Source organism: Pristis pectinata, chromosome 4 (genome assembly GCF_009764475.1).
Source record: "Pristis pectinata isolate sPriPec2 chromosome 4, sPriPec2.1.pri, whole genome shotgun sequence".
NCBI lineage: Eukaryota > Metazoa > Chordata > Chondrichthyes > Rhinopristiformes > Pristidae > Pristis > Pristis pectinata.
This window is the reverse complement of record NC_067408.1, coordinates 120,022,995-120,037,565: the sequence shown is the minus strand read 5'-3', so window position 1 is coordinate 120,037,565 and position 14,571 is coordinate 120,022,995. Positions and strand designations below refer to the sequence as shown.

The 14,571-nt window shown below is 47.6% G+C and overlaps 1 protein-coding gene across 3 annotated transcripts in view; it reads right to left on the bottom strand.

Moving 5' to 3' along the window:
• Positions 1–317: 317 nt before the first annotated feature.
• Positions 318–14,571, bottom strand: part of cbsb (cystathionine beta-synthase b) — a 35,081-nt gene continuing 20,827 nt past the window's right edge. For 2 of the 3 annotated variants that reach the window (XM_052013863.1, XM_052013864.1), the window contains 8 exons: positions 11,129–11,254; positions 10,650–10,734; positions 10,327–10,432; positions 10,163–10,240; positions 9,900–10,034; positions 7,221–7,329; positions 2,112–2,190; positions 318–829 (listed from right to left, as the gene is read on the bottom strand). In XM_052013863.1, coding sequence (XP_051869823.1) covers positions 723–829; positions 2,112–2,190; positions 7,221–7,329; positions 9,900–10,034; positions 10,163–10,240; positions 10,327–10,432; positions 10,650–10,734; positions 11,129–11,254 — 825 coding nt within the window. In that variant the 3' untranslated portion in view covers positions 318–722. Of the gene's footprint in view, positions 830–2,111; positions 2,191–6,466; positions 6,528–7,220; positions 7,330–9,899; positions 10,035–10,162; positions 10,241–10,326; positions 10,433–10,649; positions 10,735–11,128; positions 11,255–14,571 lie in introns of all 3 variants that reach the window. The other variant, XR_007956177.1, reaches the window with a different exon arrangement.

Genomic DNA, 14,571 nt, shown 5'->3' with positions numbered 1-14,571 from the left:
GTGTGCTCCTCCCCCTCCCACTACCATCCCCCCTCACCCAGACTCACCTCACCTCACCCTGCCTGCGTCCTCCTCCCCCTCCCCCACCCACTACCATCCCCCCTCACCCAGACTCACCCATCCCCTGCCTGCGTGTGCTCCTCCCCCTTCCCCACCTTCTTATTCTGGCTTCTGCCCTCTTCCTTTCCCGTCCTGATGAAGGGTCTCGACCCGAAACATCGACTGTTTATTTCCCTCTATAGGTGCTGCCTGACCTGCTGAGCTCCTCCAGCACTTTTTGTGTATTGCTCCAGATTCCAGCATCTGCAGAATTTCTTGTGTCTCTGTTACTTTATTAAATCCGTGTGTGTTACATCAGAGCTTGTCATTGATTAGACTTACAGAAATCACCATTAATTAGCATCTCATTATAGTTGCACAGAAGTTGGTGTTGTTTGGTGAATTCTGGGGCTATACCAAAGGCCCACAAATGACAGAACAGATAAAACTCAAGGAGACAGGACTGTGGGGGTGAAAGGAGAGGGGGAGAGGGGAGGACAGAGAGCAGCGTGGATCACCTCCGAGTCCAGGTTTAGACATTGGAATTCCAACATGAGAGCCCCACACTTCAAGAACATTCCAGAGAGTTCCAGCAAGAGCCAGCGGTGAGAGGAGTGGGACCCCACTCCGACAGATCATCTGTGTGTGGCAGCCAGGTGCAGGTGCCGAGGACCCCCACCATTTCACTCGGAGCGGACAGCCCCCTCCTGGGTGACGAAGTCCAACAGGTCGATGGCCGTGACGATGCCGGTGACTGTGGGCTGGGTTGGGCAGCAGCCATCCGCCACAGCTGGAGACAGAGCAGGGTCAAGTGTCAAGGGGGCACGGACACAGTGGGCAAGGAGGAGGGCAGTGTCAGAGGGGAGGTGGGTCAGAGGGGGAGGGGATGGCTGTATTGGACTGGTGCAATGGGCGGTACAAAGAACAGTACAGCACAGAACAGGCCCTTTGGCCCACCATGCTGTGCCGAACTAATTGAACGAGTAATTAAACACCTCACTAAACTCATCCCTTCTGCCTACACAATGTCGATATCCCTCCATTCTCTGCACATCCATGGGCCTATCTAAGAGCCTCTTAAATGCTTCTATCATATTTGCCTCCACCACCACCCCTGGCAGTGATTTCCAGACACCCACCACTCTCTGTGTAAAATAATTTGCCCGTACATCTCCTTTGAACTTACCCCCTCTCACCTTAAATGCATGCCCTCTAGTACTAGACATTTCGACCCTGGGAGAAAGGTATCAGCTGTCTACCCTATGTATATGCCTATCATAATTTCATAAACTTCTATCAGGTCTCCCATCAGCCTCCACTGCTCCAGAGAGAACAACCCAAGTTTGTCCAACCTCTCTTTATAGCACATGCCCTCTAATCCAGGCAGCATCCTGGTAAACCTCTTCTGCACCCTCTCCAAAGCCTATATCTAGCAGTATCCTTTGGCAATCTTCTACTCTATCCACAACACCACCAATCTTTGTATCATCTGTAAACTCACTAACCCACCCACCCACGTTTTCATCTCAGTCATTTATATACATCACAAACAACAGAGGTCCCAGTATGGATCCCTGCTGAACACTACTGGTCTCGGACCTCCAGCCAGATTAATTCCCATTGACCACTACCCTCTGTCTTCTATGGGCAAGCCAAACGGCCAACTCACCATGGATCCCATGCATCTTAATCTTCTGGATGAGCCTCCCATGAGGGACTTTATTAAATGCCTTACTAAAATCCATGTAGACAACATCCACAGCTCTACCTTCATCAATCACCTTCGTCGCCTCCTCAAAAAACTCAGTCAGGTTAGTAAGACATGACCTGCTCTGCACAAAGCCATGCTGACTGTCCCTAATTAGGCCACACTTTTCCAAATGCTCATAAATCCTGTCCCTAAGAATCCTCTCCCATAGCTTCCCTACCTCTTCTGTGAGGCCAACATCTATAATTTCAAGGATGTATCAGTCTGTGGGGTTGGGGGGGAGGGGTGCCCACCAGAGTCAGCGGGGGAGGGGTGTATGGGAACGGGCGGGGTGCCAGGACAGGCAATGACAGGTAACACTCACCCTGATGATCCATGACGAGAACAAAGGGGTTGCTGTCCAGTTTGACGGAGAGTGCTCCCAGCTCATCACTGCCCACAACCTAAACACAAAACAACAGGAGTTGAACTGGAGAATCATCCTCTGATGAGAGACCACTGGCACTGAGGGAGGAAGGGGGCAGACAGCTTGCGTCAGAGGCATCAGGCGCCATGGTCTGCTGACTCCTTCACCCTGCTGTAGGAACTGTCCTCACTGGCCACAATCAGCACAGCCCAGGGCACCAGCCTGTGATACAGCCCATTCCCAATGAAATCATCACATTTCCGATCCCAATAACCCACTCACAGTTCAGCCTGCTGAGGAAGCTTGACTCTGTTTAACCCATTCTGTCCCTGTCCTGAGAGAGTTTTACCCTGTAGCGTATCTAACCCATTTCTTCTGCACAAATTAACTTTGATTTTAACCCTAGTGCACTGTAGAGGCTCAGTCACTGAGTTCATTCTAAACACCAATTGACAGATTCTGCCCACTGAAGAAATTGGGAGATATGGGGACACAGCAGGAATGAGGCTGAAGATCAGCCACGATCTGATGAATGGCAGAACAGAAGAGGGGCTCTTACATCTACCACTATTCTTCATCATCCACCCCACAAGATCGAGGGAACTTGGTTCTTCCAGTTTCGTGGGCTCTGAGGTGGCCGATGAGGTGAATGTGGGAAGCAGACTCGTCCATAGGTGGGGCAGAGATAGCTGACAGGGCAAGTGGCTAGTGGTGAGGTAGTGCACTGTGGGCTGTGTGTGCTCCTAATGCCGGAGCTCAAGGTTCTCACGGCCTTCAGGAACATTCCTTCTGCACCTTGAGCAGCCATGGAGATTCCCAGGAGTCAGTCTTTCTTCAGAGCAAAGTGCTCAAATCCTTTCCTCTGTTCACTTTGTGATCTGTTTCCACAACAGAGCTCAGAGAGTGCCTGTCTCTGGAGACTGGTGTTGGGCTTGTGATAAGTGACTTGTTGTTAAACAAAAAAAAACTTCAAGTGTTGCCATCCTTGCCCAGGAAGCCAAGTTGTTCCCACCAGTACCAGAGGCTGCAGTCACCCAGCAGAAACCTCGTGCTCCTTCTCCAGGGACACCCGGGTATGACTGTAACCCCAGGGAAGGAACAGGAAGTTGAGAATGGATGGATCCTGCAACAGACCAAGAGACAGGGAGCATGCAGCAAGGGGGGCACGTGGTGAGATGAGGTGTGTGTGGGGGGGGGGGGGGGAGGGTGTAATTTCCAAAGGCTCACAACCCTCAGAGAAGAAATTCTCTCAGAAATAAATGGGTTCCACCACATTCTGAGACCATGGCCCTTTATGGTTCCGGACTCTCCTGTGACAGGAAACACATCCTTAAAATCCCTTAAAAATCTTAAAGGCTTCAATAATATTGCTTCTTGTTCTTCTAAACTCCCTAAACTCCAAGGAGTAGAGTTGCAATCTGTTTAACCTATTTGTCTAGGCCAATTCCCCTATACCCAGGATCATTCCAGTGAACCTTCTCTGAACCACCTCCTTTCCTAACTTTCCTCAAATACAAGGGCCAAAACTGTTCACTGTACTCAGAGTGTGATCTCCCTCGTGCCTTGTTCCACTGCAGTGAGACTTTCCTACTTTCATACTTCTACCCCTTGAAGTAAGGGCCAACATTCCCCATTACCTGCTGCAAGTGTGCCAGCTTTCTGTGCTTTGTGCACAGAGCCCCCCAAATCCTTCTCTGCAGCTTTTGTCCATACTCTGTTCATTTGTTCTTCCTTCCAAAATGAAGAACTTCACATTTTCCCACATTATACTCCATTTGCCAACTTTGCCCACACACCCAACCTATCAATATCTTTCTTGCTTAGAACAGAACAGTAGAGCACAGGAACAGGCCATTCAGCCCACCATGTCCCTGCCAACCATGATGCCAATCTGCACATAGTCCATATCCCTCCATTCCCTGCCCATTCACGTGTCTACATGTCTTTTAAACATTGCTATTGTATCAGTTTCCACCACTTCTCCTGGCAGCACCTTCCATTCACCTACCACTTTAAAATACTTGCCTCATAAATCTCCTTTAAACTTTCTCCCTCTCACCTTAAACCTATGCCCTCTAGTACTTGACATTTCCACCCTGGGAAAAAGACCAATTATCTACCCTATCTATGCCTCTCACAATTTTATAAACCTCTATCAGGTCTCCCCTCAGCCTCTGACAATTCAAGTTTGTCCAACCTCTCCCTATGGCTAATACTTTCTAATCCAGACAACAACCTGGTGGACCTCTTCTGCACTGTCTCCAAAGCCTTCATATTCTTCCTGTATTGCAGTGACCAGAATCTCTTAGCATTTGCCTTACATATTTCGTGTCATCTGCATATCCAGCTACTGTACATTTGCTTCCTTCCTCCAAGTCACTGATGTATAATGTACACTGTTGAGATCCCAGCACTGACCATTACAGTAACCCACTGGTCACACCTGAAAATGAACTCTATCTCTAATCGTTGCTTTCTGCTTGTTAACAAATCCTCTATCCATGCCAATGTTACTCCAACACCATGGGCTCTTAACTTAAGACTTAACGTTGTATGAAGCACCTTGTCAAACATTTACATTTCTATTGGTTCTGCTCTATCCACTCTGAATGACACTTCCTCAATAAACTCCAATATATTTGTTAGACAAGGCCTCCCACTTTACGAAACCATGCTGGTTCTGCTTGATCAGATTACCATTTTCTAAATGCACTACTACTGCTCTTACTTCTACTAAGCTCTTACTACGAAGCTCACTTGATTCTAACATTTATCCAACAATAGATGTTAGACTAGTCGGCTGACAGTTACCCTTCTTTTGCCTCCCTCACTTTTTGAAGATGGTGTCACATGAACAGTTTCCAATCCTCTGGAACTTCTCCAGAATCCAAGGATTATTAGAATATTATAAATAATGGATCAACCATCTCAGTTGCAACTTCCTTTATGATTATAGGATCAAACCACTTGGGTCAGGGGACTGATCAACCTTTAACCCCATTAGTTTACCTAATACCAATTCTCTCATGATAGTGACAGTATTTAATTCATCCCCAGCATTATCCTCATTAATGGAATGCTTGAAATATTTTCCAGTGCAGACTGATCAACTGTTTGACTCCTTGGCACTAATCCCACAACTATTTTTCCATCCTCATCCTCATTCTCAAAGGGCCAAAGGTTACCTGGACTTTTCTTTCCCTCTTTATATACCTAAGCTCTCATTACCCACACTTGTATTCCTCATTAGTTTGCCCTCATGGTTTATTTTCTCTCATGTTTCTCCCTCCTTTGCTGGATTCGGAATTTAGCCCCATCTTCATGTCCACTTCTAACCTTTGCCTCTGTAGTTTTCTCTTTCATATCTCCGGAACTTTTGTGGATGACTAGGTGGTCCATGTCTCCCTCCCTGCCATACGTTTTTGCTGAGTGTCACCTTAAAAAGTCTGCTACTACTTGAAAAACGCCTTTGCACTTCCTCTTCTTCTCACCAGCAATTGTTGAAATTGAGTCTGCCTCTCTGCAACTCCAGCCTCCAACACACTCCACTGGAGCAGCTGACACACTGATCAGACACAGGTAGTCCCGATCAATCAGCCAGTGCTGTACCTGCCCTGTGAGTGAACATGGGATAAGTGTAGGGGGAAGCTTAACTGTGCCTTAGGCGGCCCTGACCCATCCTCTGCTCCTCTGTTACGCTTGGGAATACGTGACAGCACTCTTTCACCATCCCTCATCCCAAAATCAGAGCCTTCACTCAGTCCAGTGATGCAAGCACTCCAGTGCGGTGCCAAAAGTGCTACACTGAGAACTGCCGTCTCTGGTGTCTCAAGTGAACACACAGGGCCCTGCAGTCACACCCTGAATGTGAGGAAGTAGAAGGTGTCAGGCTGGAGTTCTGACTTCAATCTGCCTTTCCAAAACAAGTTTTCTAGTTATCATCACATTGCTGCTTGTGGGATCTTCTGTGAATTGGCTAGTGCATGTCCCACATGCCTGGGGTGGTGGTGGAGGCAGATACATTGAACAGGTTCAAGAGCTTGTTGGATAGGCATATGGAGGAACGTGAGATAGAGGGATATGCGGGAGGATGGGGTTAGGTAGTGTGAGGGTGGTCTGATGGACGGCACGACACAGTGGGCCGAAGGGCCTGTTTTGTGCTGTATGGTTCTATGGTTCTACAGTAACCATGCTTCAAAGATTGCAAAGCACTCTGAGACATTCTGAATGGGATGTGAAGACGATATATAGATGGTAATCTTTCACTCTTCCCAACAAACAATGCCCGTCCCCACTCTGTGCATCATTCCTACCGATGGGAAGAGCTGTCTGACTGTTCAGCATGTCCAGCACCAGATCTCGCAAGGTTGACACCTGATAACAAAGAACCACCCATAATGATGACACGAAACTTGGAAATAAACTGTGAGGAGCTTAGAAAGAGGATAGGGGTCAGGGACAGAATACAGAAGCAGCAGGTACTGATAGAGAATTAGCAGCAATTACTTCAAGAAGCATTGCAGGTATTTTAATGATCATGATTGAAGATCACTTCCTTTGGTATAGGATGAACAAGTGTGGGACGCTTTCACCAAGGGGCAGGGCAAGCTGAGAGGCTGCTGATGGGAATCTCAGCTTTAATTGGGACTGGAATGAAAAGCATTGAAGTCTAATAAAACTTTGAAACCTCATTTAGCCTCAGTTGGATTACTACATCCAACACCAGGGAGGGTCAGAAGGTATCACAACAGTCCCAGGGATGAGGGACTCCGGACTGGGATTGTTACAGAGATGGTTAGAAAATAGAGGCACTAAAAATCCTGAAGGGTTTTAATAGAGTAAAAGGAGGAGGGTTAGTGAACAGAGATAACAAGCAGCAACCCTTTTATAAACACGGATCTGGATGCACTGCCCGAAGGCTTTGCAAAGAGAGTAGGGAAACTGAACTAAATGGAGAGCTCTTTCAAAGAGCTGCTACTGGCAAGATGGGCCAAATAACCTCCTGCAGAGTTTCATGCTCTAACCTCAACAGATCCCAAGCCCGACATACACAATGAGGATCAGTACCTGCGGAAACTGCTTGATAAGAGCTTGAATGACTGGATCATCATGTTGAATCTTTGCGGTCAGAATGGAGCTGAGCATGTGATGGAGAGTCACCACTCCCAGGACCTGCCTGAAAACACCAACATACAAGAATAGCTCAGCTCACAGCATCTACTGTAACCCACTCACAGGGAACACAATCATCCCAGCACCCAGGCCAACCTCTCTGATCAGAGAGAAGAATGCAGGACAATGCAGTCCCTCCGTCTCCATGGTATTTGCTTTGATGAGACTTTTCACATGTCCCACTGAATTGTTTTCCTTCTCCCTGAACTGTGGCTTCCCCTCGACCACTGCAGGCAGAGCCCTTGATCACTTCTCATCTTATTGCCGGCACCTCTGCTCCCACCACTTCACCTGCTGGTGAAGGATACAACTCCCGAGTCCCTCACTTTCAACCCCACCAGTCTCCTCATTCAATTAATCATTATTCATAGTTTCTGCCACCTTCAATGAGATTCCATCACCACACATCTTCCCCTCTCCTTCCAGCTCTCTGAAGGGACTATTCCATTCTTCCATTCCCATCAACCATTTCCCTTCTACTGGTATTTCCTGAGTGCAGGGGGTCCAAAGCCTGTCCTCTCACCTCTTCCCTTCCCACCATCCAGAGAGCGAACTTTTTCTAGTGAAGTGACGACCTAGTGAACTGCATTCAATGCACACAATGTGCTCTCTCTCTGTTGAAGAAACCAAGCACAGATTTAAAGAACAGATTGTTCCTTTGTTTAAGAAAGGGAGTAGGGATAACCCTGGGAATTACAGACCAGTGAGTCTTACTTCAGTGGTGGGCAAATTACTGGAGAAGATTCTCAGAGACAGGATTTATGGGTATTTGGAGAAGCATAGGCTGATTAGGGACAGTCAGCATGGCTTTGTGAGGGGCAGGTCATGCCTCAGGAGCCTGATTGAATTCTTTGAGGATGAGACAAAGCACATTGATGAAGGTAGAGCAGTGGATGTGATGTACATGGATTTTAGTAAGGCGTTTGATAAAGTTCCTCGTGGAAGGCTCATTCAGAAATATCAGGAGGCATGGGATCCAGGGAAACTTGGCTGTGTGGATTCAGAATTGGCTCGCTCATAGAAGACAGAGGGTGGTGGTAGATGGAGCATATTCTGCCTGGAGGTCGGTGACCAGTGGTGTTCCACACGGATCTGTTCTGGGACCCCTGCTCTTTGTGATTTTTATAAATGACTTGGATGAGGATGTGGAAGGGTGGGTTAGTAAGTTTGCTGATGACACAAAGGTTGGTGGTGTTGTGGATAGTGTAGAAGGTTGCTGTAGATTACAAAGGACATTGATAGGATGCAGAGCTGAGTGAGAAGTGGCAGATGGAGTTCAACCCGGAAAAGTGTGAAGTGATACACTTTGGAAGATTGAATTTGAAGGCAGAATACAAGGTTAATGGTAGGACTCTTAGCAATGTGGAGGAACAGAGGGATCTTGGGGTCCACGTCCATAGATCCCTCAAGGATTCCACGCAGGTCAATAGGGTTGTTATGAAGGCGTATGGTGTATTGGCCTTCAATAGTTCAAGAGCCACCAGGTAATGTTGCAGCTCTATAGAACTTTGGTTGGACCACGCTCAGAGTATTGTGTTCAGTTCTGGTTGCCTCATTATAGGAAGGATGTGGAAGCTTTAGAGAGGGTGCAGAGGAGATTTACCAGGATGTTGCCTGGATTGGAACGCATGTCTTATGAGGACAGGTTGAGTGAGCTAGGGCTTTTCTCTTTGGCGAGGAGGATGAGAGGTGACTTGATAGAGGTCTACAATATAAGATAAGATTTCTTTATTAATCACATGTACATCAAAACACACAGTGAAATGCATCTTTTGCGTAGAGTGTTCTGGGGGCAGCCCACAAGTGTCACCGCGCTTCCGGTGCCAACATAGCATGCCCACAACTTCCTAACCTGTACATCTTTGGAATGTGGGAGGAAACTGGAGCACCCGGAGGAAACCCACACAGACACGGGGAGAACGTACAAACTCCTTACAGATAGTGGCGGGAATTGAACCCAGGTCGCTAGTGCTGTAATAGCGTTATGCTAACCGCTACGCTACCATGACTGCCCTATGATAAGATGATAAGAGACATTGATCGAGTGGACAGTCAGAGACATTTTCCCCAGGGCGACAATGGCTAACACAAGGGGACATAATTTTAAGGTAATTGAAGGATGGTATAAGGGGGATGTCAGGGGTGTTTTTTTTTAAACAAAGAGAGTGGGTGCATGGAACGCACTGCCGGCAGAGGTTGTGGGGGCAGATACATTAGGGACATTTAAGAAACTCTTAGATAGACACATGAATGATAGAAAAACGGTGTGGTTTGTGGGAGGGAAGGGGTAGATAGATCTTAGAGCAGGATAAAATGTCGGCACAACATCGAGGGCCAAAAGGCCTGTACTGTGCTGTAATGTTGTATGTTCTATGAATGACTGATCTGGGGAGGGCCTGCATTTAGTCTGCAGGGTGACCCAGAGATACCAGTTACCTGCCACGAATTCCCACCCCACTCCCTCTGACCAATCTCCTGCACTGTTACGAAGCACAATGCCAGCTTGAGGAACAGCACCTCATCTTCTGTCGGGACATGTTGCAGCCTTCTGAACAGGAGAATGGATTCACTCACCCTGCTTCAGTGACCACAGGAGCCTGATCATATCCTTTCTCACGCAGAATCTCCATGGTCTTCCGACAGGACAGAGATGGCAGCACAGTCAGAGGAGGTGCAATCTTCAGCTGCTCAACATGAACCTTCCACCACCTAAGAAAGGGCAGAAACATGATGAGTGCCCCCAGAGGGTCTCTGAATGGGGGACCCACCCTTTCTCCCAACCCAAGGGTGTCCACCAGCAGGGCAGCTATCTCCCAATACATAGTCAAGTTGCTTACCAGGGCTTCTGGCCAAGTTCTGGAAGTTTCTGTTGGAATCCCTTCTGTACCATCCATTTGTCACTGAGGAACTTGGACCTGGAGAGGACAGAAGCAGGTCAGTGTAGAGCACTCCACCTTCTCCCACCCCACCACTGCCAGCCCCCCCAGGCCCTAGGGCTTACATGTAGTTGCGGATGGAGTCAGGGAGGATGACCACACATCGCTGACCTTGCTTCAGGCTTCGGGCTGCCTGAACAGCAGCACAAACGGCACTCCCTGAACTCCCACCTGAAGGCAATGCCAGACGTTAGTGAAGACAAACAAGGTGCCAGACCAGCCAAAGAGTATTCCCCAACATAGACACACACAGAACCCCCCCCCCAACCCCACACACATACAAACACAAACACACCAGCCTTTAAATCAAAGGATCGGAGGCAGCTCACTGCTAGCCTACACCTCACCCTCCCTCTACTCCACAACCACACTATAACCGGTTTCTCACCACACAGCAGTCCCTCTTCCCTGATCAGCTGGCGTGCCATTTGAAATGAGCTTTCATCGTTGCTTTTGTACCATTTATCCACAACCTGCAGAGATCGACACTGGTTAGACACCCTAAACCCACATATCAAACCCCCAAAACAAGGGGCCACAACCATAACTTTGGGAGCTGGAAACCTGGCTGATTCTCCCTCCCCCCCACTCCAACCCAGGGCTCACTGGCCAGAACACTAACTGATTTTACCCATCCAAAGCCAAACCCCAAAGGCACCAAAATGCTGTCTGGGAGCGCCAAAGAGCAGCCATACAGACTTCACCACAGCGGAGGATCAGCAGTTCATGTGAATCACGCAGTGGAAACAAAGTCCAGTCTTTGCTCCTGTTTAGAGCCCTGTCTGGACCAACCAATGGGCTGACTAGCTCTGGAACAGTCCACCCCCTCCCCCGGGACCAGCGGATCAGTACCCTGGAGCCACTCACCGATCGGTCAAGAACTGTAGGAATGAAATCGTAGCCTATTCCTTCCACTTCATACGTGCTGATGTCTGTTTGGTTCAGATGTTCAGGTTCTGCTAGGATGGAACCCTCTGGATCCACTCCAATAATCTGAAGAAAAACAGAGTAAACATTGGGAGACACCCAGTAACAGCAAGGTAAGAACAGCCAGCTGTCACCACAACATCTCGGCAAATGAAGCAGCCCACACATGGCCCAGACCACATTCGGGTGTGGTTGATATCCACCCACAAAAGTGCCAGTCACTTATTGGAAAGGATCTACTCACATCTGGAAAAAAACAGACTGATTAGGGATAGTCAGCATGGCTTTGTTTGGGGGATGTCATGTCTTATAACCTTGAATGAGTTATCCTGACGATGTGACAAAGATGATCGATGAGGGTAGGGGACAATAAGGGAAAACAACCCAAGTTCTCTTTTTATAGCTAATATTGTCTGATCCAGGCAGCATCCTTGTGAACCTCTTCTGCACCCTCTCCACATCCTTCCTTTTAATGTAGCCAGCAGGACTGCACACAATACCGTGGAGAATGACATGAAGATTTCAGAACTTGAGGTAGTTAATGGGGAGGTCTGGGGATAGTCTGCATTACAGCAGAGGAGGTGCTGGATGTCTTAAAATGTATGAAGGTAGATAAATCTCTGGGGCCTGATCAGGTATATCCAAGGACACTGCGGGAAGCTGCAGTAGAAATTGCAGGAGCCCTGGTTGAGAAAGGCATAGTCAGCACGGCTTTGTGCGTGGGAGATCATGTCGCACGAATTTGATCGTATTTTTTGAAAAAGTAATCAAGGTCGATGAGAGCAGTTCAGAAGACGGAGTCTACATGGACTTCAGTAAGGCCTTTGATAAGGTTCCACACGGTAGGCTGCTATGAAAGGTTAGATCAAATAGGATCCAGGGAGAGCCGGCCAACTGGATACAGAATTGGTTTGATGGAAAGAAGCAGAGGGTAATAGTGGAAGGCTGTTTTTCGGACTGGAGGCTCGTAACTAGTGGTGTGCCTCAGAGGTTGGTGCTGGACCCATTGTTGTTTGTCATCTATGTCAATCATTTGGATGAGAATGTACAAGACGTAGTTAGTAAGTTTGCAGATGACACTAAAATAAGTGGTGTCGTAGACAGTGAATATGGGTATCGAGAATTACAGCAGGATTTTCATCAGCTGGGTAAGTGGGCCGAGAAAAGGCAAATGAAGTTTAATTCAGACAAGTGTGAGGTGTTGCACTGTGTTAAGATGAATCAGGGTACATGGATAGGAAAGGTTTAGAGGGATATGGGCCAAACACCAGCAAATGGGACTGGCTTAGATGGGAATCTTGGCTGGCATGGATCAGCTGAGCCCAAAGGCCTGTTTCCTTGCTCTGTGACTCCATGACAGTACTCCAAATGTGGTCTGACCCAAGTTTTATACAGCTGCAACATGAATCCCCAACATCATATTTAGTACCAAGATCGATGAAGGCAAGCATGCCGTACACCTTCTTTGCCACCCCAGCTACTTGTGTGGCCACTTTCAGGGAGCTGTGAACTTGAACCCCAGGATCCCTCTGTACATCAATGCTCCTCAGGGTCCTGCCATTTACTGTGCACTTTCCTCTTACATTTCACCTCCCAAAGGACAACTTCTCACCCTTGACCAGATTAAACGCCATCTTCCATTTCTCAGCCCACATTTCCAACTGATCGATATCCTGCTGTGTCCTTTGATAACCTTCCTCACTATCCACAATCCACTAATTTTTGTCATCTGCAAATTTATTAGTCAGCCCAACTGTTTTGTTTAATCTAAATCATAGAACACTACAGCACAGTAAAGGCCCTTCGGCCCACAATGTTGTGCCGACATTTTATCCTGCTCTAAGATCTATCTAACCCTTCCCTCCCACATAGCCCTCCATTTCTCTATCATTCATGTGTATATCTAAGAGTCTCTTAAATGTCCCTAATGGATCTGCCCCACAACCTCTGCCGGCAGTGCGTTCCACGCACCCACCACTCTCTGTGTAAAAAACTTACCCCTGACATCCCCCTTATACCTAGGTCTAATCATCTTAAAATTATGTCCCCTCGTGTTAGCCATTGTCACCCTGGGAAAAATTCTCTGACTGACCACTCGATCTATGCCTCTTATCATCTTGTACACATCTATCCAGTTACCTCTCATCCTCCTTCTCTCCAAAGAGAAAAGCCCTAGCTCACTCAACCTATCGTCATAAAACATGCTCTCCAATCCAGCAAACATCCTGGTAAATCAACTCTGCACCCTCTCTGAAGCTTCCACATCCTTCCTACAATGAAGTGACTAGACCTGAACACAATATTCCAAGTGTGGTCTAACCAGAGTTCTAAAGAGTTGCAACATTACCTCGCAGTTCTTGAATTCAATACCCCAACTAATAAACGCCAACACACCATACGCCTTCTTCCTATCGACCTGCACGGCAACCTTGAGAGATCTATGGATGTGGACCCCAAGATCCCTCTGTTCCTCCACACTGCTAAGAGTCCTGCCATTAACCATAGAACCATAGAAAAATACAGCACAATACAGGACCTTGGGCCCACCATGTTCTGCCAACCTTTAAAACACGCCTAAGACTATCTAACCCCTTCCTCCCACATATTCCCCTATTTTAAATTCCTCCATATGCTTATCTAACAATCTCTTGAACTTGATCAATGTATCTGCCTCCACCACCACGCCAGGCAGCATATTCCATGCACCAACCACTCTCTGGGTGAAAAACCTCCCTCTGACGTCTCCCTTGAACTTCCCACCTATTACTTTAAAGCCATGCCCTCTTGTATTGAGCATTGGTGCCCTGGGAAAGAGGCGCTGGCTGTCCACTCTATCTATTCCTCTTAATATTTTGTATACCTCTATCAAGTCTCCTCTCACCCTGCTTCTCTTCAAAGAGTAAAGCCCTAGCTCCCTTAGTCTCTCCTCATAATCCATTCTCTCCAAACCAGGCAGCATCCTGGTAACTCTCTTCTGCACCCTTTCCAATGTTTCTACATCCTTCCAATAATGAGGCGACCAGAAATGGACACAGTACTCCAAGTGTGGTCTAACTGGAGCTTTGTAGAGCTGCATCATTACCTCGCGGCTCTTAAACTCGATCCCACGACTTAGGAAAGCCAACATCCCATAAGCTTTCTTAACTACCCTATCCACCTGTGAGGCAACTTTCAGGGATATGTGGATATGAACCCCCAGATCCCTCTGGTCCTCCACACTACCCAGTATCCTGCCATTAACCTTGTACTCCGCCTTAGAGTTTGTCCTTCCAAAGTGTACCACCTCACACTCTCCAGATTGAACCCCATCTGCCACTTCTCAGCCCAGCTCTGCATTCTATCAATATCCCTCTGTAAGCTTCGACAGTCCTCCACACTATCCA